Source organism: Mauremys mutica, chromosome 2 (assembly GCF_020497125.1).
Source record: "Mauremys mutica isolate MM-2020 ecotype Southern chromosome 2, ASM2049712v1, whole genome shotgun sequence".
Lineage (NCBI taxonomy): Eukaryota > Metazoa > Chordata > Testudines > Geoemydidae > Mauremys > Mauremys mutica.
Genome location: NC_059073.1, coordinates 191,819,648 through 191,842,142, shown reverse-complemented (window position 1 = coordinate 191,842,142; position 22,495 = coordinate 191,819,648). Strand labels below are relative to the sequence as shown.

General features: G+C 42.4%; 1 protein-coding gene across 1 annotated transcript in view; it reads left to right on the top strand.

The window, feature by feature from the left end:
- The window catches only part of ABCA13 (ATP binding cassette subfamily A member 13), a 282,083-nt gene that overhangs the window by 16,140 nt on the left and 243,448 nt on the right, over positions 1-22,495 (top strand). Inside the window, exons 3-7 of the mRNA XM_045007417.1 lie at positions 174-297; positions 9,741-9,892; positions 11,331-11,359; positions 13,066-13,229; positions 18,206-18,330. Coding sequence (XP_044863352.1) covers positions 174-297; positions 9,741-9,892; positions 11,331-11,359; positions 13,066-13,229; positions 18,206-18,330 — 594 coding nt within the window. The remainder of the gene's footprint in view (positions 1-173; positions 298-9,740; positions 9,893-11,330; positions 11,360-13,065; positions 13,230-18,205; positions 18,331-22,495) is intronic.

Below are 22,495 nucleotides of genomic sequence, written 5' to 3'. Positions count from 1 at the left end.
AAATCAGGAAAGGTTTCCTCCAGAACACCAGTGAAATTAGCCTGTTTTCACAAAAGGTTCTGTGTCACAATGTAATTTTTCCAACGAGTTTTAGGGGTGGGAGAGCAATATTACTATTAAAGCTTTATAGCCTTAGTCTCACTGATGTAATTTTGTCTGCTGTTGCTTTTTAGGTTATTTAGAAGCCCGAGATTTGCCAAGTCGGGGCCTTTATCCTTTTGTTCAGAGTCTCTTCTGTAATGTTGGCTCAAGGTGCAAGAACAGCAGTTACACATCTCAGAAAGAACACAGTTTCCGGTAAGATGCACCAGTTCATCAGTATTTCTGACTAATGTGTCTTTTCCCCTAAGAAGGGTCATTATTGTCTAGTAGCTAGGAGTTGCAGGAATTTGATTACTGTGGGCTAGATTGCTTCCCCCAGAGTGCTGTGTGAAGAGGGGCAGGGCTCCTTCTGACCTCTCCTTACATTTTTCATGGTGATTTTGCTCTCCAGAGATAGCAAGGACCTAGCAGTTGCTTCTCACAGGGGCTGCTATTTTGATCTGTCTAAACAAGTCAGGGGAGAAGGTGAGGAGACTTCTTGTGCTCTCCCCAGCCTCCCCTGCTCTCACGCAAGACAGATAATTTACCCTTGTTAGAAGTTCTGTCAATACACGATGTGGGGCTGTCCATGGAAGAGACTACTATATTTTCATATTTGTGTTTTGGATAGTTTGGGAGTGTCTGAGGTTTCCCAGCTATGGGGTGCAGAGGGAAGAGAGCGGGAATCAAGGACAGCATCTTGAGGGACAAGAACAGAGAGCTGAAGAAGGAAATAGGAAGAGCTAAAGGAGTCAGACAGATAAGAAGAAAATCAATAGAAGGAAAAGTCAAACAGAGGAGAGAAAACCCAAGAGTACACTTAGATTTTAAACTCTTTGGGGCTTTTTTTGTTCTGTGTTTGAACAGAACCTAGCACAATGGGCTCCTGGTCCAGGAGTAAGGCTCCTAGGTACTACTGCAATACAAATAAATAATAATAAGTAATAAACAGCCACAAAAGAACTGAATTTAAAAAGCTTTCCTGTCTGGTAATAGTTCAACATAGTAGCAAACATGTAAATCATTAATTTACTTTAACATACTGCCGCAGACTGAGAATTATGAATGGAAGTGAGCAGGGTGCTCTCTAGATGACGGGCATAGTTGCAAATAGCCTTTTTTCAGAGTTATATTCAGGGCAAACTGGATAACCAGGTCACTCAGCCAGAACACATTGATTGGCTGTGAATATATATATAGATAGATAGATAGATATTAAAAAAATCAACCAAGTAGAATGAAATTGCTCCCTTATAGCCTTCCAGAGTGAAAAAACTTAATTTTAAAGATAATGTGGAATTTAGCCTGGGTCAGGTGTAAAGGTTTCAATGGTACAGTAATATGTCACAACCTTCATGTCCCTTTATTGTTACATGCTATAGTGTTTGGAGTAAATCACATTCCAGTTTTTTTATTTTATTTTATTTTATTTCAGTTACTTTATATGTAAGTCGCTGTAAGTTGTTTAAACTGAATAGCTATCCCAGACTGGTAATTTTCCTCACACTGTATTGTAGAATGTACAAAATGGAGCCCTGAAATTACAGTTTATTTTAGTTCTCTACCAAACAAATCAGTGCTAAAATAACAGTGCATTATGCCTCGACACAGACTTTGTATTTTAAAAAAAAAATCAAGTTTTTTTCTGTTCTGTCTGAGGTGGTTGGAAGCTCCTGATATTAAAACATGACACTCATAGAGTGAAGTACTTAACTTTGAACTATCTTGACTGTCTGTGCTGCATGAGTATTTGCGCACATCTGACTATAGGCTCAGAGTCACAACTCAGCTTAGTGTGAAAACAGGAAAAGATTTCCTGGAGGCAGAGTTTCTTTCATTCCAGAGATCTAGTGAGGAATTTGGTGGGATATTCCAAGGATTTAATCAAGTTGATTCAGAAATAATAGCTATCTATAGATAGAGATATATAGATACTAGATTTATGGCTGAGAAGCAGGAAGCACACAGCCTATTAGGTGAAAAGTTGGCATAAAGTTCATATGAGAACAGTCTGTTCCAGGCCAGTCTACCAGTATAAATTAGATCAACCTGAGGGCTTCTCTGAGTTATGCTGGCTGTCAATAGCCTCTAGGTTTCAAGTGCTGGCATAAATGTTATGTAGAGGTTCCTCATTAAGTTGCATGGCCCAGTTATTCCTCAATTTTCTGGTGCTTATGCTCAAGATATGCTTTTTTAACTAAAAAGGACGATTTAAAGTAGGGGATTAATTGCACTGTTAAACAATAATAGAATACCATTTATTTAAATATATTTTGATGTTTTCTACATTTTCAAATATATTGATTTCCATTGCAACACAGAATACAAAGTGTACAGTGCTCACTTTATATTTATCTTTGATTACAAGAGTTTGCAGTGTAAAAAGACAAAAGAAATAGCATTTTTCAATTCACCTAAAACAAGTACTGTAATGCAATCTCTTTATCATGAAAGCTGAATTTACAAATATATAATATGTACAAAAATATTGCATTAAAAATAAAACAATGTAACATTTTAGAGGCTTGCAAGTCCACTCATTCCTACTTGTTCAGCCAATTGTTCAGGCAACCAAGTTTGCATTTTCAGGAGATAATGCTGCCCACTTCTTGTTTACAATATCACCTGAAAGTGACAACCGCATTCTCATGGCGCTGTTGTAGCCGTTGTCGGAAGATATTTACATGCCAGATGCGCATGCTTCAACCACGATTCCAAAATATTTAATAAATGTCAATGGTATTCTATCAATTAACAGTGCGATTAAAACTGTGATTAATCACAATTAATTTTTTTAATCGTGATTAATTTTTTGAGTTAATTGTGTGAGTTAAGTGTGATTAATTGACAGCCCTAATTTAATGGTCACAAGGCGTGCCCAACGTCACTCTCATGGCATCTAGGTGGCATATTAACAACATGTGGTCTTCATGGGAACCTGGCTAAGCATTTGTATTCTAGGGGTGCCACACATTTAAAACAAATCTGAATAATTTGCATGCTCTATCTCAAATACCCAAGAGTGATAGATCTGGGGACAAATAATTCCAAAAGTGTGTTGCCACCACTTTCACAGAAAATTGAGAACTGCATGTATGTGTGTGTATTACTTTCAGTGCCTAATTCTGCATGTTACTCTATATATTAAATTGTTTTAATGAGAACATAGTACAGATACAACATGTTGTATGTGTGGAAAAGATCTTCCTCTGTGATGAACATGCAGTCAGCTGTATATTAAAAGACTGATCTTAGTAACTAAAATAAATGTTGTTGTGTGTAGTGCTGTTAACCCTGCACAACCAACACATCTAAGAGAGGGAACTGAAAATAACAGGATTGTTTACTTAATGTTGATTGGCTTTCTAGATTATGAAACTAGAAAGGACCACTGTGATTATCTACTCTGACTTCCTGCATAACACAGCCCATGAGGCTTCTCTGAATTAATTACTGTTTAAACTATAGCATCTCTTTTGGAAAAAAAACATCCAATCCTGTTTTAAAAATTGCCAGTGATGGAGGTTGTGTTAACATTTAATTACCCTCACTGATAAAAATCTGTGCCTTGTTTCTATTCTGAACCACACCTTCACAAACACACTGAAGAAAATGAAGTTGCACAGGTGTTCCTGAAGCATAATTGGAAGACATTGGGTTTGCACAGCTGCAAGTAAAGGCATAACTTCTGCTGCTAGAACATTAATTACTAGTGGGGAGGTGCAAGAGAGCAAGAATCCAATTTGATACTCAGAGCCTAGAATGAGTTCTCAGGGTTGCTGTTTAGAGGGAGAAGTTTTACATGTAATCTGGCAATTTTTATGCCCTGATCCTGCAAACACTTATGCACATACTTAAATTTAGATTCATAGGTTCACTGAAGTCAGTGGAACTCTTTACATCCCTAAAGGTAAGCATGTAGTTGAGTGTTTTCAGGATCAGAGCTTTTACATTGAAAACTCTCCAGAGACAAACCTAGAATGCCACAATACCTTTTTATATAGCTGTTTTTCAGAGTAGATTTGTCCTCTCTATGAGTTTGTACCTATATTTCAGCAAAATATTGACCAGTTTTCACTCTATTCCTCCATTAGTTTCTTAGTCCATTGTATTTAATGCAGTTAAAGAATTCCCATTTTCCTCCTCCAATTGTCCATATTTGTAGCTTTCAGGGGTTGGTAGGTGTTAATTGTTTCAACTTTCATGGGTCCATTTTCAAAATGAAAACTTCAGATGTTAATCACTCAAGCACTGCCCCAGCTGAAAAACTGAGTCGCATGTATTAAAGCATTATAAAAAATCCAACTGTTCTATCTGTAATCTATTCAGATTTGAAGCAGACAAGAATGAGTCTTCAACAATTTCTGTTGGTTATCAGGCAAGCTAGAATGAAAGTGAAATTCAGTTAAGTAGCCCAGTGGAAATTTTATGATGTTTTAATTTTCTACTAGTGCAGTAGAATATCTAAGGATTGTGGGAATGGGGCCTTCTTACCAGGAAGAATTTTGCAGTGGGGGTTGGTATAATGGTCCCTGGTAGAGTATGCCTCACAGAAGGCTTCTAATAAGGCTATCAGATATTTTTCATCTATATTTGGCATATTCTGATTTGATTCAGTTTTGGGGGAAATTATATTCAGACCCAAATGCAAAGCACAGATTAAATATTCAAAATAGCTGCTAAGTAAACATTTGGAGGAACTACTTAATTGACTCCTTTCTCACATTTATAGTCAACTGTAACTCAGCTTGCGATCACATTACTTTCACAATTAAAACCAGGACCCATGCTCCAATTAACTGTTATGCACAAATAAGCAATCTCCAATTACCACACTTTTCCGAGTCTGATAATTCTATAGTTTGAGAGTGGCCTGTTGATTTTTAAATTCACAGCCTTTCAGAATCTTCTGGTTCTATCACTGCAGTGAAGCAGATTGTTGCAGGTAGGGTCAATGGCAAACAGTGTGTGTGCATGTGGAAGGAATTCAGTTCCAAGCAGCCATAAAGCCACTACCAGGATCCTTCAGCAAATACCACCCCAGCATGAGCACCTGGTGCAGTTGTTCTAGAGCTAGGTGGGGGAGTGACTGGGGCTTGCCTAATGACCTAGCTACTGTGCAGGGCTACAATTGCCCACAGTGGCCATTGCAGGAGAGGTGCAAGTTAGGGCAGTCCTCAGGACTATTTTAACCAGAGCCAGGGGGTTAAAAAGCTCCCTGCATCCTTCTTGCCTTCCCTCCTGGTCACTGTACTGGGCTTTGCACCAGGGAATGAATTAATTCAGGCCTGAATCTCCCAGTAATGCCCCAGGGGTCTCAAGAATGGTAGTTTTTATAAAATCAAGATCAGAACCTTATCTAGCAATTCCTGCTGCTCTCTTTGCCAGGGCAGATACTGATTTTGTGTAGCCCTATGCAAACTGAGAAGTTGGGGTGGGGGCTGCAGGAAGACTTCCAAAATTTGTGCAAGAAAGCAGCTGGGTTGCCCTTGGAGCTTTAATGGCAATAGTGAGGAGGTATGATCCGTCTGCCTTGGCTGAGTACTTCACCCATCTGGTTGAGTGAGAGCCTGCATAATTTGTGCCAGGGCTGAGCTCTGACACCTCTGGGCTTGGGAGTTCATAACTCTGGCATTTCTGGCCTTGCTGCATCAGTTATGAAAGAAAAAAAATTGCCTGAGCTCTTGCATCTCTTTCATTGCAAATTAAACACTGAGTGTGAGGTTTGCATGGGAGCTTGCTGGATGAGGGTTAAGCCAAACAAAACTAACTGGAAGTGGTTATATAGGCCTCATTGACTGAGGGGGGGCTTTGGGTGGTTTTTGCTTGAGTTTGCAATTTGAAGGTCACAGTAGATCATTGGCTGCTCCTGCATGCTTCGCTAGGAACTGTGGCTAAGATTTTTTTTCCATTTGAGCTTGCTTTGCTACAATTACCCATGCCTCTGTCACTTGATTAAATTACTAGTGTTCTCTAGATGCGGCTTTTCCTTAAGACCATTCAAACACTCAGTAAAATAGTACAGAATTCAGCTGTCTGTCTGCTTATCAAGCAGTGTTTCACGCTGAGAGCATGTTATGGTGGTGTCCAGGAGTCTGCACTGGCTGCCAGTTAGTTCCAAGTGAAGTTTGAAGTGTTGTAAACCAGCCTTTAAATGGTTTGTGCTCTGCCTATCTAACAGCCAATTTCCCGTCCTGGGTAGTACTGCTGCAGTTGTGATCCTCGGAGGCACTCAAGCTATTAATCCCTTGGATGGAAAGAACAGGGGCTAGCAGCAGGCTGCTTTCCATAACTACTCCCCAGCTCCCTGCTTCCTTTGGTCTCAAACAGCCTGAATTTGTTGAGCTCTAAGTCACGATGAAAGGCTCTTCTGTTTATCCAGCTTGGGGTCAGTGAGCACAGTGGCCAATAAGAGGCTGTTGATCAGCTGAGTGGAATTTCAGGGAGGGAGAGAGATTTTAATTCCACCTATTTGGTTGATTTACACTGTGGGTTGGGGCTAATCTAAGTATGTTTGGAGTTGTGTTTTTGTTTAGAGTTCTCAGATATGTGCCTTTTCTCTGTCTAAATAAAGTAAATAACATAAAGTAGCCTCCTCTCCCTGGAAAGCCTTGTATATTAACTAGAACCAAACCCCATACTGGATTAGGAGGAGACATGGTGAGGAAGGCAGATTATCCTACATCTGCCTAGTCTGAGGTTACTTGAACCTTCCTCTGAAGCATCTGGTACTGACTACTGTTGGAGACAGGACACCGGACTAGCTGGACCTCAGGCCTGACTACTGTAGTAATTCCTCTGAACAATATATTTGGTTAGTTTTTAAAAGCCCCCCCACATCCACATTTAAAATATTCCTAATATCAAAAACACTTCAGGTATATGAGCAGCTAAATGACCAAAATCTGAAGCAAGCCTCAACGATCAGTCCTACAATGAGTTCCTCGTGGGCTCATCCCTGCACAACCCCACTGAAGTCAGCACAGAGCTTACTGTAGGATTGAGGCCTGAACTCCCAGAACCAAATGCCTGGTTAAAGTTCAGGGGAAGCTGACAACCAGACCAGAATTCTGTTCCTGGGGCCCATATATATTAGAAATCTAGGAAATGTATTCATCAGAATTTTTCTGTTTATGAGGTTTGTTGTGTCCAGGGTCATTCTTGGAAATTTTGTTGTGTGAAGAAAAGGAAGAGAGAAATACGGGCCATATGCTTTGTTTTCATCTGACAACTAATTTTCAGGGCTTGGAAACTGTAATGTTCTCAGCAAGCCACCAGATGTCACTATTATAGAAAGTATGTATAGCTCCGTTTAGCTGAAAAAAGTGTATGTGGTAAGATCTGGGGGAAATCAGTGCTGGTAATGTAATGCTGTTTTTTACATGAACTGCTGCATATACCAGTAAAACTGTCATATGCTTTAGGTATATAGACACTGTCAACAATAAAGCAGAATGTCCTACGTGTCCCCAGACATAACTCTGTTAGCCCATTAAATGCCTGAGCTTGTATTTGCATGATATTTGCATATATTTATATTAAAATCTTCATAACTAGAACTTTTGATGGCCCAGTAGTGGCAAGTCTGGAACTGTGCAGTTTATTTCTATTTTACTGGAAAATTTAATATGGAAATCAGTGCAAGGCAATCAACATCTAACCCCACATCTCTACAGTCACTTTTCAGAGTAGAATTATGCTTTCAGCAGCAAGCCTGCTGCCATCAGCATCATCTGCCTCAGAAACTGTTACTATTGCTGCTTTTTGTTATTATTGTGGTTATTATTTGTAGTGTTTGTTGCTTGTTAAGGCATGAATGTTTGCAAGGCAGTTCAGTAGGTTAGTAACATACACAGAGGGTGAAATTTACCCCAGTGTAGGGTCCAGTATGAGGCCTGTGCATTGTTTCATGCAACCTGCCCCACAGTGAATTTCACCCTTGTGTAGGATTGCCAATTTTCTAATGGCACAGAACCAAACACCCTTGCCCCACCCCATGATCCCCCTCACTAAATCTCCCCTCCCTCCATTGCTTGTTCTCCTCCACCCTCTCTCACTTTCACTGGGCTGGGGAAGGGGTTTGGGGTGTGGGAGGGAGTGAGGGCAAGGGCTCCATCTGGGGGTGTGAACTCTGTGGTACAGTTGGGGATGAGGGAGTTGGGGTGCAGGAGATGGGTGGGGCAGGGGGCTTGCTGCTGGGGAATATGAGCTCTGAATTGGGGGTGTGGGCTCTGGGTGGGGCCATAAACGAAGGGTTCAGAGTGTGGGAGAGGGCTCCGGGCTGGGGCAGCAGGTTTGGTGCGGGAGGACTGGTGTGCAGGGGTGAAGCTGGGGGTGCAAGCTCTGGGGTGGAGCTGGCAATTAAGGATTTGGGGTGTAGAATGGGGCTCTGGGCTGAGACACAGGGGTTCAGAGTGCGGGAGAGGGTATGGGCTCTGGCTGGGGTATGGGCTCTGGGGTGGGTCCGGGGATGAGGGGTTTGGGGTGCAAGGAGGGTGAGGGCTCTGGCTGGGGGTGTGGACTCTGGAGTGCGGCTGGGGATGAGAGGTTTGGGGTGCAGGAGGGGACTCGGGCAGGGGGTTGGGGTGCGGGGTCCTGGCAGCGCTTACTGTGACCACCAGGTCCCTGCAGCCCCTAGGCGTATGGCCAGACCGCGACCAATGGGAGCTGCGGGGGCACACCTGCGGGCATGAGGGCAGTGCATGGAGCTGCAAGGACCTGCTGGTCACTTCTGGGAGTTGCGTGGCACTAGGGCAGGCAGGGAGCCTGCCTTAGCCCCAGGCCCCTGCTGCACCACTGACCGTACCTTTAATGGCCTGGTTGGCAGTACTGACCGGAGCCGCCAGGGTCCATTTTCAACTGAGCATTCTAGTTAAAAACTACATGCCTGGCAACCCTACTCTCATGTTGAATAGCAACTGCAGTTTCACTAGATCAGTGGTGCCCAAACTTTTCCTGTCGTGTCCCCCCCCCCCGTCTATCTCCCTTTCCATTAGTGCACAGTTGGCTCGGCAGAGGCGTTTGGGCTGAAAGTGGAGCTGCGGGAGGAGCTGGGGCTGGAGGCAGAGCTGGCGTGAGGGCAGAGAGAGGAAATAAGGGCAGAGCTAGGCAAGGGGCAGAGTGGAGCTGAAGCTGGGGGTAGAGCTGGGCTGGTGGTGCTCCCTCCCTGCCTCCCATGGGGGCTGGCTGGGTCCCACAGCTGCCCCCGAATGTTCCTCTATGTCCCACAGTTTGGGGACCACTGTGCTAGATAGTCTCTGCTATTGTATCCTGTTAATCCTCACTCTTCAAGTCAAAACCTAACCATCAGTCAAGTTCAGGAAGAAATCCTCCCCCACAGTCTCTCACATCTAGGTGCACTTTTCCAAACAAATCTAAATGAATTGGAGTCAGTCATTGAACTGTGTCAGAGTCAAGACACCAGATTAGCTGTTCCAGCAGGGCAGCTCTCGGTGTCCTCCTACCCACGGCTTTGTGGGATTTTTACACAACTCAAGGCAACTGTAATGAACTGACAAAAATTGGGTAAATGGGGAACATTTAAAAACTCTCACCCCAAATATGCAAAATGGCGCTCACAGCAGATGGAGAGGAACTCGCAGCTGCTTTTTCCAATTCCTATTTTGAAATGACCTTCCCTTTCCCCCTTTCATGGAAAGCACTTCCAGTTTCCGAGGTGGTCAGGACAGCATTATGAGAACTGACCTGACATTCCTGAGAGAGATACAAGACTTTGCGAATGGGATTTCAGAGACCTCAGAGAAAGCTATTGCTTTACAAAAGCTGTGGGAGGAAGAATCAAAATTCTCAGGTAAGTCAACCTCTTTTAGTAATTGGCTGATGTGCTTACCTGGCACTGAGTGACACTGAAAAAGACAATGCTTCCTTTTATCATTTAAAAAAAAATCATTGTTTTAGCTAAGAAGTGGATCTAGAAGTATTGTCATTGTTATGATAACGATTGTTGGGGGTTTTCTTTATTTTATAGAGCCCAGAATTGTGCTACCTGTGTTCTAAAGAGATGTGGATGCCCGCCCCCATAAATTTACAATCTAAATATTAGACATGGCAAAAACGATTGTGGAGATAAAAGCAGGGAAGTGGTTGGGGAGAGGAATATAATGAGTGGGACTGGAAAAAGGAGGTCAAGTTTCAGGAGGAGCCCTAGTTTGGTGACACCTGGCACAAAGGCACAGACATTGTGTCCTGGCTACGATTGGACAAACACAGGCCGTGCAGTGTGGAACACTGGCCACCCAGCCTGCTCAAAAAGATCTGTCTCCTACAGCTCTGTGTAGGGTTGCCAATTTTGGTTGCATGTATTGCTGGAGATTTCATCGCATGACATAATCTTTAATTTCTTGAGACGCCAGGCCAATCCTGGAGGGTTGGCAACCTGACATGACTTATTGCTAATAACATAGGGTAAGGACAAGGGTTAGTAATATGATCACCTGGTTACCCTGTCAGGCATGTTTTCAAGAGCACCCTTCTGGCCCACCAAGTGTGCAGAGACATGGTGTGCACATGGGAGTGACTCGACCTAGCCCCTGTCTTCCCTAGTGCCTATGCTACAGTCTGTGCACGTATTGCAAAAATGGAGACATTCAGCCACTGACCTGAGTAAGGGATGGTACAGAACCACACCAGTCTATGGGGAGCTTAGAAAGGGATTGCACACTGGGGAGAAAGGGTCTGTCTGCCTTGCTCTAAAGAAGTAGTAATGGCTTCCAAATGCATCCCCCGGTACACACAAAACAACCTTGCAGAGTAATTGTCCTGTCAGATCTACCATGAGCACCCTCCACTACCCCCACTCATCTGCATTTCAGCACACTTCACTACCCCCACTCTGCTGCCTTTCCTCTGAAATAGGGTGGCATTTAACCTGTTATATTGTGTAAGACACCCAGCACTCTTTTGGTAACCCTGTCTAAGCAGAATAGAGTTGTCAGTAGTGCCTGGTACCATATTGCTCTCCTAAAGTTTACATGATAATTTTGCCTTGCCAGTGAAAATCATCCCTGGTAAGTAATTTCATTTAAAATTGGCTATGTAATGAAACCTGGAAACATTAGGAAGTGCAAAAGGTTATCAGATCATCAGATCTTTGGTGCACTGCTAGTTTTATGGCCTTTTCCTTCCAACAAAATGCATTTTATTAAGTGTTCATTCACTGTATTTAGTAGTGATGCGTCTGTCGTGAAGAATAATATTTCTGTGTAAAGGAAAACTATTTATTTTTACAGAGTCCACCAACAGTTCCATTTTCTTAACTGTAAGTAATTTTTTTTGTGTGTGGAAAGTTACCATTTCAGACTTAGCAATAATGGATAGATTTTCTTTTTCAAGTTTTAGTAAAGCATATTGTAGAAAGTGGAGTGTTGCTGAGTGCACAGTGTTTCAGGGACCTAATATAGAGGGTCACACATTGCTACACCACTGGTTTGAATCTAACCTGCATTATTAGTGGCTAAAAGCCTTTGTTGTGTGAAGTATGGTTGTTGATTATCTGGAGATTTTAAAAAGTGCATTAGGCCACTCTCTGAACATGTGTACAAAGATGCATAAAAGCATAATACAAAAGACCTAAAAAGACCCAGCTTTATGCATTGAGAATTGTTGATTATTTTTACAGCATCTAAAAGGTGGTAGGCACTTCACAGTGAAAGAGGTTGTTGCTGCTTAGAAGAGATTACACCCTATTGGATGAGATGCAGTGAGGAGGGGTGGAGATGGAGTGAAGGACAAGGATTACATGGTGTAGCTGAAAAATGGTTCCCATGACCCCTGTGCTAGCCTCTGTGAGATGAGTTGGCTGTCTGTCCTGTCTCTAGTGGATAAATCACCCACCATCGTAACAGTTGGCCGTCTCAACAAAAAAGCCCAAGGCTGAATAGACACAGAATTCAGTCTTTAGTGTTGTCAATTCTGCATCCTTCTCAAATCATTACCTTCACTTAAAAAAAATAATAATGAAATAATGAATTCTCGCTATAGTTGTTCAGGGACTATTTCTGACTCTTCATGAAACTGCAAACTACAATTTCAAACCTGGGATTGTACACTGTTTAGTGTACCATTTATAAACTGCTCTCGAGAGCCTTGACTGAAAGAAGCTTCAGAAATGCAAAGTTTTCTTCCTGGTACTGAACTGAAAATAAAAACAAAAATTATGTGCACCCCCATTTTACAAAGACAAATGTCAGTGTTAGTCTTTCACTGAATTTGGCCTTGAAGGTTCTACTATTTTTTTTAATAAAAAATAAAAAGGCTCCAGTTTCCACTCCAAGCCTTATTCATATTGATGAATATTTATGCAAAAGAGTCCTATTGAAGTACTCACCAACATAATTTAACGTTTAATTCACCAACATGACCCCATAAGATAGGGATTAGCATAGCTTGTTTGTTTTACAGACGCATCTGAAGGTGTGATCCTGCAAAATAAATCTCCCCAGTCACAGTCAGTTCAGCAGAAATGAGTCCATCCCCTCAATCTATTTCTTGTCTGTTTGCATGAAAGGCCTTTCCTGAAGCGGTGCAAAGTGGGGGTGGCATACATAGAGGCTTCATTATAGCACTCCTCTTCAACCCTTGCAGATGAGTAGTTATGATTCTCTAGACTCTACAATTTTGTTGTGTGATTGTCAAGCTAATATCTTTCAGATTTCAAAAATAATCCGTCTCCTAGCAGTGGCATGTCCTGTACACTCATGAGCAGAAGCAGAGGAAAGGGCTAGTTAGGTTTTTTTCGTAACTCAGTTTTCCCAGAAGAGATTCACATGCAGCAGAGTTACAACCCGCATGAGTTGAAAAAGGAGTGTACTCATTCCTATGGTGAATTTCATTAATGCAACAATGCCACACCCAAGAAGGGTTTTAAATGGTTAGAAAGTCCTGTGTAGAACAGCTGCTGTTCTCCCACCCCACCCCCAATGAAATAATTGGGTCACATTTAACACATTTTTCTTAAAAATCAAGATGGACTGGAATGAAACTGAGGAGATGATTTCTGTAGTCGAAAGCGTCCAAAACCAACCCTATTTTTGGGACTTCCTGCGTTCACTCCCATGGCTGCAGGAAAGCAGCCTTTACAAAGAAGGTGGGACACATGCTACAGCTCAGTTTCTGCAGACTATTAAAAAGTAAGTACTAAAATCTGGGTAATGTATTTGTTCTCCCTATTTGTGCTTTCTTTTATTTCCATGGAATGGTGCTTTTATCTAACTCATTGTACTTCCCACTTGCTATGAATTCTCCTGCTATTGATTATGCAAGATATAAGGCAGGATTGTCAGTGTTGGCCTCCCTCTGCTTGCATTGAAGTCAATGGGAACTTTACAGGTGACTCCAATGGGAGCAGAGTGAGGCCAACACTTGCCCAGAAAAAAATGCCCTGGGCCCTATTGTCGCCTGATCTATTGATTGTGTATTAATTGTATTGATTACTTAAGAATTGCCCAGTAACACTGAGGTCTGGTAGGTTCTTGTCCCAAGATCAGGCCCAATATTATTAGAATTATTCAGTTGGGAACCCCGACTGACACCCCCCCCCCCATTCTGAATTTGCAATAGTTCTATTATACATATCTATGCCTGACTTAGCAGATATCTGTACCTATAGGTTATGCTATTGGGAAGCTTGGGACTCCTTCCTCCTAATTTTCTGCAGTCCCTGCCTTTTGCTTCAGACCCTTTTGCAACTCTACCTTTCCTCCTTGTGCATCTCAGCAGAAAAATCTTTTGGAGGTTGCTGCATGTGAGTGGTGACTGAAATGATCCCTTTGTATATGAGAGTGTTAGTTTTGTCATGTTTGATGAGATTCTTCTGGATGGAGAGTTATATATTATTATTACATTATCGCTTTCATTAATCCAAGGAGGATCTGAAATATTGAGATTTGAGACCATTGAATTTGAGACCATTTGACGTTAATCCATTTGGATGCCTATCATTTTAAAACTAGTTTATTTCTTAAGCGCTTTAATACAATGTAGTTCAATTAAATTGGCACTTGGCAATCTGTAGCAATCAGTGTCAGGTAAGTGACTTTATTTCACTGCTTAATCCTCTTCCCATCTGCACAGGAGCATCTTCACTTATGCGCTACAGTGGCGCAGCTGCGCCGATGCAGCGTTTTAAGTGTAGCCCTGCCCTGTTTCAGTGCTGAGTTGCTTTAAGCAACCCACTCCATACAAAACTGAAAGCTTCCTTCTACAGATGCCCTCCATGGCCTCTTAACTGGCCAAACTGACTAGAAATAACCCCTGTTAATTAGAAGAAAAGTCCAGTAGTGGCTCTGGTGTGAGGTTGGGTTGTGTTAGGTCTTCCCTGACTGATAGCTCAGGTCATGGAGGTGTGTGTGCTGCCTTCGTGCTTCTTGTTCTCTGTTCCTGTTCATTTCCTGGTTATTACTCCCTGAACTCAGTGTTCCAGTTACTCTGTGTGTGAGTGCGCTCATGCGCGCATAGCATTGGGTGTGTGTGGTTACTCAGGATGTGCTGTTATGTCTTGTTCAGATAGTTGCTAACTTAACTGGTTCATGGTTATTTCATGTTTGGACTGAACACTTATCTGCGTGTCTTGCTTCAATTTCCTTGTATTTTGGGATTGCTGTCCTGGATGCATCAGAGCATAACAAGACGCTAGGTCTACAGTAGGAACTTACATTGGTATAACTATGTTGCTCAGAGGTGTGGATTTTCCCTGGTGTAGACAGAGCTGTGTCAATGGGATGGCTTCTCCCATCAACATAGCTACTGCCTCTTGGGGAGGTGGAGTACCTATGCCAAGAGGAGAAGTCCTCCCATCAGCATAGGTAACATCTTCGCTATGTACTACGGAGGCACAGCTGCAGCACTGTCAGCATAGACAAGCCCGGTGTGCCGGGGAAATCTCTATCTGCCGCTCTCTTTTTAAGGGCAGCAGCACCAGGAGGGAGGTGTAGTTGCAACAAGCTACTTACCTTTATGGGCAAGTACAGAGGATCACAAAGTGAGGCAGGGAGACACAATGGCTGGAGGGCACCTGAAACTTGATACAAAGTAGCAATTTCAGGAATTTCTTTGGAAAAATGATCAATTCATAGATTGTAAGGTCAGAAGGGACTTTTAAATCATCTTATTTGACCTCCTGTATAACACAGGCCACAGAATTTTACCCAGTTGCCCTAGTATTGAACCCACATATTCTGCAGTCATTTCTGTGACTCTGCAACATGCATGGGATCCACACCACATGTTCTTAGAATGGGAAATTGAAAATCTCTGCACTGACTCTGCTACTCCTACTTAGGGATTTTCTTTGCCTTGTTAAAAAGCACTGAACCTGTATGTTTGTTTGTAACTGGGAAGATAATATTGTGTCTCACTTATTCAGAATAAGTGACAGGAGTGGTGGGGCTCAATGTTTGTATTCTTTGTAGACTGCCTGAGCAGGGCCCATCACGGTCTCTATGCATTGGCATGTGCATGGGTGCAGCGCTTGTGGCTCTGACACCCATAACTATGGTACTACTAAAAAGTGGAGGATTTCTCAGGCAATCTGGATGGCTTCAAAACTCCCTCAGAAGCTTGGTGTTTCCGAGGTATAAAAGGATCTCGATTGTAAGGTGATATTTTTCCCTTTCAGGTCTGCCTCATGCGCTGGATTCCTGAGGCAATAACGGGCAAAGCAAATTTTATCTCACTGCCATGATGGTGGATCAAATAATTAACCTAATTAAATCAACAACAAATTCTGTGCACATTGCTTCCTGTTGCTCTGCAGCCCTGTCCCAATGTTATTACATTAACCATGGAAGAGGTTGGAAGGGACAGAGCATGTATGTTATATGAAACTGGTTATACAGGGATTTCCCCTAAGAAGTCAGCTAGTTTTGGTCAATTCTGTTGTATAAGAGGATAGTCATACTTTTATACCTCTTTCTATAACCTCTGGAGCCCTCTAGTAATGAAATGCCCACAAATGACTATTGGCAAAACTTCAAGGTATAGAACAGAGGTGGCCAACCTAAGCCTGAGAAGGAGCCAGAATTTACCAGTTTACATTGCCAAAGAGCCATAGTAATATGTCAGCAGCACCCCAGCAGTGTCCCTCACCTGCTCCCAGTGTCTCCAACCCACCAGCAGCCCCGCCGATCAGTGCCTCCCATCCCTCCCTCCCCACCTCCTGATCATCTGTTTCATGGTGTGCAGGAGGCTCGGGGGGGGGGGGAAAGGGGAGGGGAGAAGAAGGAGGGCATGGCAGGATCAGGGGAGGGGGTGAGAAGGGGTGGAGTGGGGGCAGGACTTGTGGCAGAGCCAGGGGTTGAGCAGTGAGCACATCCCGGCAAATTGGAAAGTTGGTGCCTGTTGCTCCAGCCCTGGATTCAGTGCCTATACAAGGAACCGCAAGTGGCTCCGGAGCCACAGGTTGGCCACCCCTGGTATAGAAGCTACTGCTCACATGATTGCAGTCTCAGAATATGAAGATGGTCAATCTTTTATCCTTTGTATCCTTTACTTCATTTTCTGGCTCCCTCCCCAATGCCCAAAGGGTGCACAGTGCTCCAAAGATGGCGGAGAGAAGGTGGGGTCATGGCCCCGCACCATCTCAGCACTGGGCCACAGAATGGAAGTTGTATGCAGCAAAGTGCAGGCTGCCCCCCTATGAAGGTTGTAGCAGCAACCAGGACAGGGAGTTCAGAGAGGCATATTGCTTTCAGGAAGAACGTATCTAAGATGCTTTTCCCTTGGTACCGAACTCCTCACCGTCCCTTAATCTGGGCTGTGCCGAACTGACTCAGTGTAACCCACAGTGAATTGGGCCAAATTCTAGCCCCTGCTTCTATATACCATGGTGACATACAGAAACCACAATGGCCTGTGTGAGAATTGAAAGAATGCGGCCTGCGCCCCTTTGCAGCATTGAGCATTCCGGGGGCAGGTTGGGGTCTTGAGAAAGAGCGGCCTTAATGCTCAGATCCAGGCCACTCTGTGTGGCAGAGAAGCTCACTGACAGCTGTAGGAGGCTGCCATAAGTTAGAGCTTCCAGCTCAGGCAGAATTCTGGACTGTCTTCTTTGCTGTACCTCTCAGGTGGTGCAGAACAGAATCTAGCACATAATAAGTACAGGAGAAAGGGACAGGAGTGCAAAATTGTCATATGGTATCTCCTAGTCTAAATCCCACCCCCCCCAGCTCTTCAGGTAAGCAAATTTTTTTTGCAATTTCTTGTTGTTTGAAATAGCAAAGTACCTCAACAGCTGATCAAGTTTTTAAAAAAAAAGGTTGGATTTTCGTTTGCATAACAGCCATGAGGTAGAAGAATCTATAAGAAGCGTCAGATAAAATTGGCGTGGATTCATCATGTATCATCAAATTAAATTAAATTTATAATGTTATTAACTTCACAACAGAACTGGCCTGTTTGAAGAAATTTAGAAAATAAACTATGTGATTTTGTTATATGCAGTGTCATTGTAGCCATGTTGGTCCCAGGATATTAGAGACAAAAGGAGGGTGAGGTATAATATCTTTTATTGGACCAACTTCTGAGAGGGACAAGCTTTTGAGCTACACAGAGCTCTTCTTCAGGTCTGGGACATGTATCGAGAGTGTCACAATCAAATACAAGGTTGTGTAGCATAAGTAGTTAAAACACATTTCAAGAGACCATTCAAGGTGAAGTGGCCCTTTTACCCACCCTCCTTTTCCCTCCTATGACTGGAGAGGGGTGAAATTAGGTTATAGATTGTTGTAGTAAGCCATAAGTCCAGTGTGTCTAGTCAGCTCATGAATTTTAGTGTCTAGCAAAGTTATGAATTTAGGTGCTCAGGCTCGTCTTTGGAAGGTGTTCTGCAGGTTCTATAAGATAATGGACAACCCTCAGATATCCACCCCAGACAGATCACCAAACTCATCCAACTCAGGGTTTTCTAGAATATTTTGTTTAGAAAACTTTGTCAAGCAAAACATTTCACTAGAAACTTCATTTGATGAAACCCCATATTTTGACAAAAAAAAATTGTTAAAAAGTTTCATCCAGCTCTAATTCACAATCCTTCTGCTTCCCTCTCCAAAGAGTGCGCACCATGCTGTCGTGCTTTGACAAGTGCTTGATTTTTCACTTTTGCTTTCAGTTCCTTAGCATCCTTAGAAGATTTAGATGCAGTTCTATCAAACCAAAGTTTCTACAAAGCAGTGAAAATAGGACTGAATATAACCATCACAGCACTGCGCTTCTTGCAAGACCAGAGCCTTGAAGGTAATTGAAAGCTGTGTATGTATGTTTTTTTTTCCTTTCTTTCTTTTAAAGTTGCTGCATGAATTACCGGCATGTCAGGATGGAGCCAAAATGTTTTTGTAGGCAGCTGGCTGAGCTCCTGCAGAGCTGATCATTTAATACTGTTGAGATTTGCGTTGTATTGTTGTGCGTTGGGGCACCTAGAGCCTTGGATAGGCATCATTTTAGTTGTCTGTTAAATTACAAAAAATGCTTATCACATTTCCTGGCAAACCTTTCATAAACACACAGTGCAGATCCAATAGATCACATTGAGAATGATTACTCTTTTACTAGTGGTGATTCTTTGGAGTGGGTGTTTCACAATAGGTTAGTTCAGTTTCTTTTGGTTGTGAAGAGAACTGGATTCAAGTTTTGGCCTATATACAAGTGAAAATTAATGTAGTTGTCTTACCTTAGTCTTCCTTTGTCTCCTATTGTAAATGCTAGTCTTTGCTCAAGGGCTGCACAGGTGCATGGACTGAGTTTGAGGGAGAGGGAGTCATTGGGAGGCTTCCCCTTGTGCACCCAGCCAGGCAGGATCCTGCCAAGAACTTAAGAGCACGCTGTACACCAAGGGGTGTAGTCTGTTGTTCAGGAGTTGTGTCAAACTCTCCCTCTTGCAGCCATCCAGGCCTCATTCAGGAAAAAAAGTATGCTGAAGTCCCATTGAAATCAATGAAATCTCATGGGACTGGAGTGCAAGTTTAAACACTCACTCACAGTGCTTTCCTGAACCATGGCCCTTGTACAGTCAGCAGCAAGCACTAGGCAAGGCAGGTACACTTCAGCTGAGCGGTAAGCAGAGCATTGTTCTGACTCATCCTTCGCTATCTTGGCCTGCAAATGCAGGTTGGTGTTTGTGCCAGTTGAATGGCTGACACCACTCCATTCCTCTTCCACTTATGGCTCCCCAGGATAAGGTCAGGATTATGATTAATTGGCCCCTTCTGTGTAGAAGAGCAGCCCAAGGCCTGTATGACTCTTAAATTCCACATAAGCCCTCAAAATAAGGACTAAGAGGTACTTAGGTTGCATGTTGGCCCCCTACACAGGATTGAATTTCATTTAGTGGGACAGACTGAAATCTGTGCCCTAAAATCCCTCACAATCATATCAATCCCTCCTCCCACCCACCCCAAATAAATCCAGAAAGTAAGTCCCAGGGGGCTTCAGAGAGGTGGATGGAAGTGTTGGGGCCTAAGGAAAAGGTGGCCTGTGTAGTAAACATTGTGTGCAGTATAAGGTTTTAACCAACTGTATGAATATCTCTTACAGAGGAGAGAAATTATGACTAAGGCCTGGTCTACACTATAAAATTAAATAAATTTAACTATGTTAGTCACAGATGTGAAAAGTCCACATCTCTGAGTGTAAAGCCAAACTAAATCCTCATATAGACAGCGCTAGGTCAACTTAGCTTCTGTCAAGCTAGCTACCGCCTCTCAGGAAGGTGGATTGCCTATGCTGATGGGAGAATCCCTCCTGTTGGAATAGGTAGCATCTACACTGAAGGACTACAGCTGCAGTGGCACAGCAGTGCCACTCTAGAGTTTTAAGTGTGGACAAGCCCTAGGTCAGGATTTTAAAAACTAAAATGTTATACACAATCTGAAACCCTGGAGTACAGAAGTTGCATCTTCATTCAAATCTATTAGCACAATACAGTCCATTTACTCCTCGGTGATCATTCATTCCAGCCCAGTTGCACACAGTTTCAATACTGCATGCCAAATTAAACACACTAATTCAGATAAATGGGATGCTGCAGGGTCTGTTGGCACTCACTGCATGGGGGGCATCCCATCATCTGCTTTGCTGTTTTACATCTGTTTTCTCCATGATCTGCCACATTTCAATATGTAATTTATCACTGTTAGGCTTGCTTTGGTATGAGACGCTGACTTCCACATTTGGCTTCATGCCGTTGGTAGGCTAAGCTGCGAGATTTATGTGGGAGATGTGGCAATGTGGTTATTAAACTACTCAAAGAAAAGGGGACAAGGCAGTATCTATAAACTATCCATCTAGCCACTTTTTGAATATTGGAGTGACAGGTGCCAGAAATAAGATAAGAATAGATTACATAGAAAAGTAGATTCTTGAAATGTGGTCCTAACTGTGCTTTTTGTGATTTCCTTTATTAGTTAGTGCTAAGGACTTGTTGTTGAATTATGGTCATTAACCAGTTTAATCCTCCTTTCCAATAGATGGCACTGCCAAATTACAGTGTACAAGAAGGAACTCAAATAATAAGTGTAGCAACAGTATCAAGCAAAATGAAGGACATTGCTTCCTTTCAACTGAAATAATACTGAGAAGACAGGAATGGAAAAGTAGAAAGAATCTAAATGCAAGTGTTATCCTACAGAGTAGATTAGGATGTATGTAGATTTGAAGGCTACAGGAAATTTAGCTTCTTGGAAATATTTTATTGAGATTGTGTAAACAGTGCCCCGCCCTATCATACCTCTCAGCCTGGTTAGATCCAGATGTAGGACACAGTGTGAAGACAGTGGGACAGACTCAGTCTGAAGGTCACACAAAATATTAATTAGGCAAGAAACTTAAAATGCTGTGGGCTTCATCTTATTCGTGTAAAGAACTTTCTGTAACCTCAGTTTCATGATTCTGTAGTTCCAAGTAAATAACTTTGAATGAGAAAAGAGAGGAGATGCCAAATTTGTCTGGAACCTAGATAACTTTGAGACTAAAACGAATCCTGTCACTGAAATGATGGCCATTTGAAAAATGTTTGCTCCAGATTTAGATCCTGTAGCCTTTTATATATCTAATGTGTATACATGGAATTTCCAAAGAAGTGAAGTGTAGTTTTGTGTATGCAATGCCTGTGACATTTCCAACCTCCACGGTTGCGAGGGAATGTTGATGACTGCACTCACGGTCTTCACTTATTGACTCAGTAAATGGGGGAGGAAATCAGGTATTTTGGCTCAAATATCATTGGCAGTAAACCAGTGCATTCAAAAGCATACAATGGGTCCCTGTTTCTTTCTTAACTGAAGTAGAATCTTTGAGCAAATGTATGGAAAACTTGAACACTTACTTTAGGCTGAAATGTTCAAAAGCACTCAGTGTTGGCATAACTCTGCTCCTACTGAAGTCACCATGACTTCAATGGAGGCAGAGTTAGGCCAATGTTGAAAACTTTTGAAAATCTGAGCTTTTTTTTATTCTTATAATAAAAAGCAGTTTCCATCCAAAATAATGAAATACTCACAATAGTTAACCATTAGTTTAAGAACATAAGAACAGCCATACTGGGTCAGACCAAAGGTCCATCTAGCCCAATATCCTGTCTTCCGACAGTGGCCAATGCCAAGTTCCCCAGAGGGAATGAACAGAACAGGTAATTATCAAGTGATTCATCCCCCATCACCCATTCCCAGCTTCTGGCAAACAGAGGCTAGGGACACCATCCCTGTCCATCTTGTCTAATAGTCATTGATGGACCTATGCTCCATGAACTTATCTCATTCTTTTTTTAACCCTGTTATAGTCTTGGCCTTTGCAACATCCTCTGGCAGGGAGTTCCACAGATTGACTGTGCGTTGTATGAAAAAATACTTTCTTTTGTTTGTTTTAAACCTGCTGCCTATTAATTTCTTTTGGAGACCCCAAGCTCTTGTGTTATGAGAAGGAGTAAATAACACTTCCTTATTTACCTTCTCTTTTTCAGTCATGATTTTATAGATCTCAATCATATCCCCCCTTAGTCGTTTCTTTTCCAAGCTGAAAAGTCCCAGTCTTATTAATCTCTCCTCATATGGAGAGAGCCGTTCCATATACCTAATCATTTTTGTTGCCTTTTCTGAACCTTTTCCAATTCCAATATATCTTTTTTGAGATGGGGTGACCACATATGCACGCAGTATTCAAGATGTGCGTGTATCATAGATTTATATAGAGGCAATATGATATTTTTGGTCTTATTATCTATCCCTTTCTTAATGATTCCCAACGTTCTGGTCACTTTTTTGACTGCTGCTGCACATGAGTGGATGTTTTCAGAGAACTATCCACAATAACTCCAAGATCTTTCTTGAATGGTAACAGCCAACTTAGACCCCATCATTTTATATGTATAGTTGGGATTCTGTTTTCCAATGTGCATTACTTTGCATTT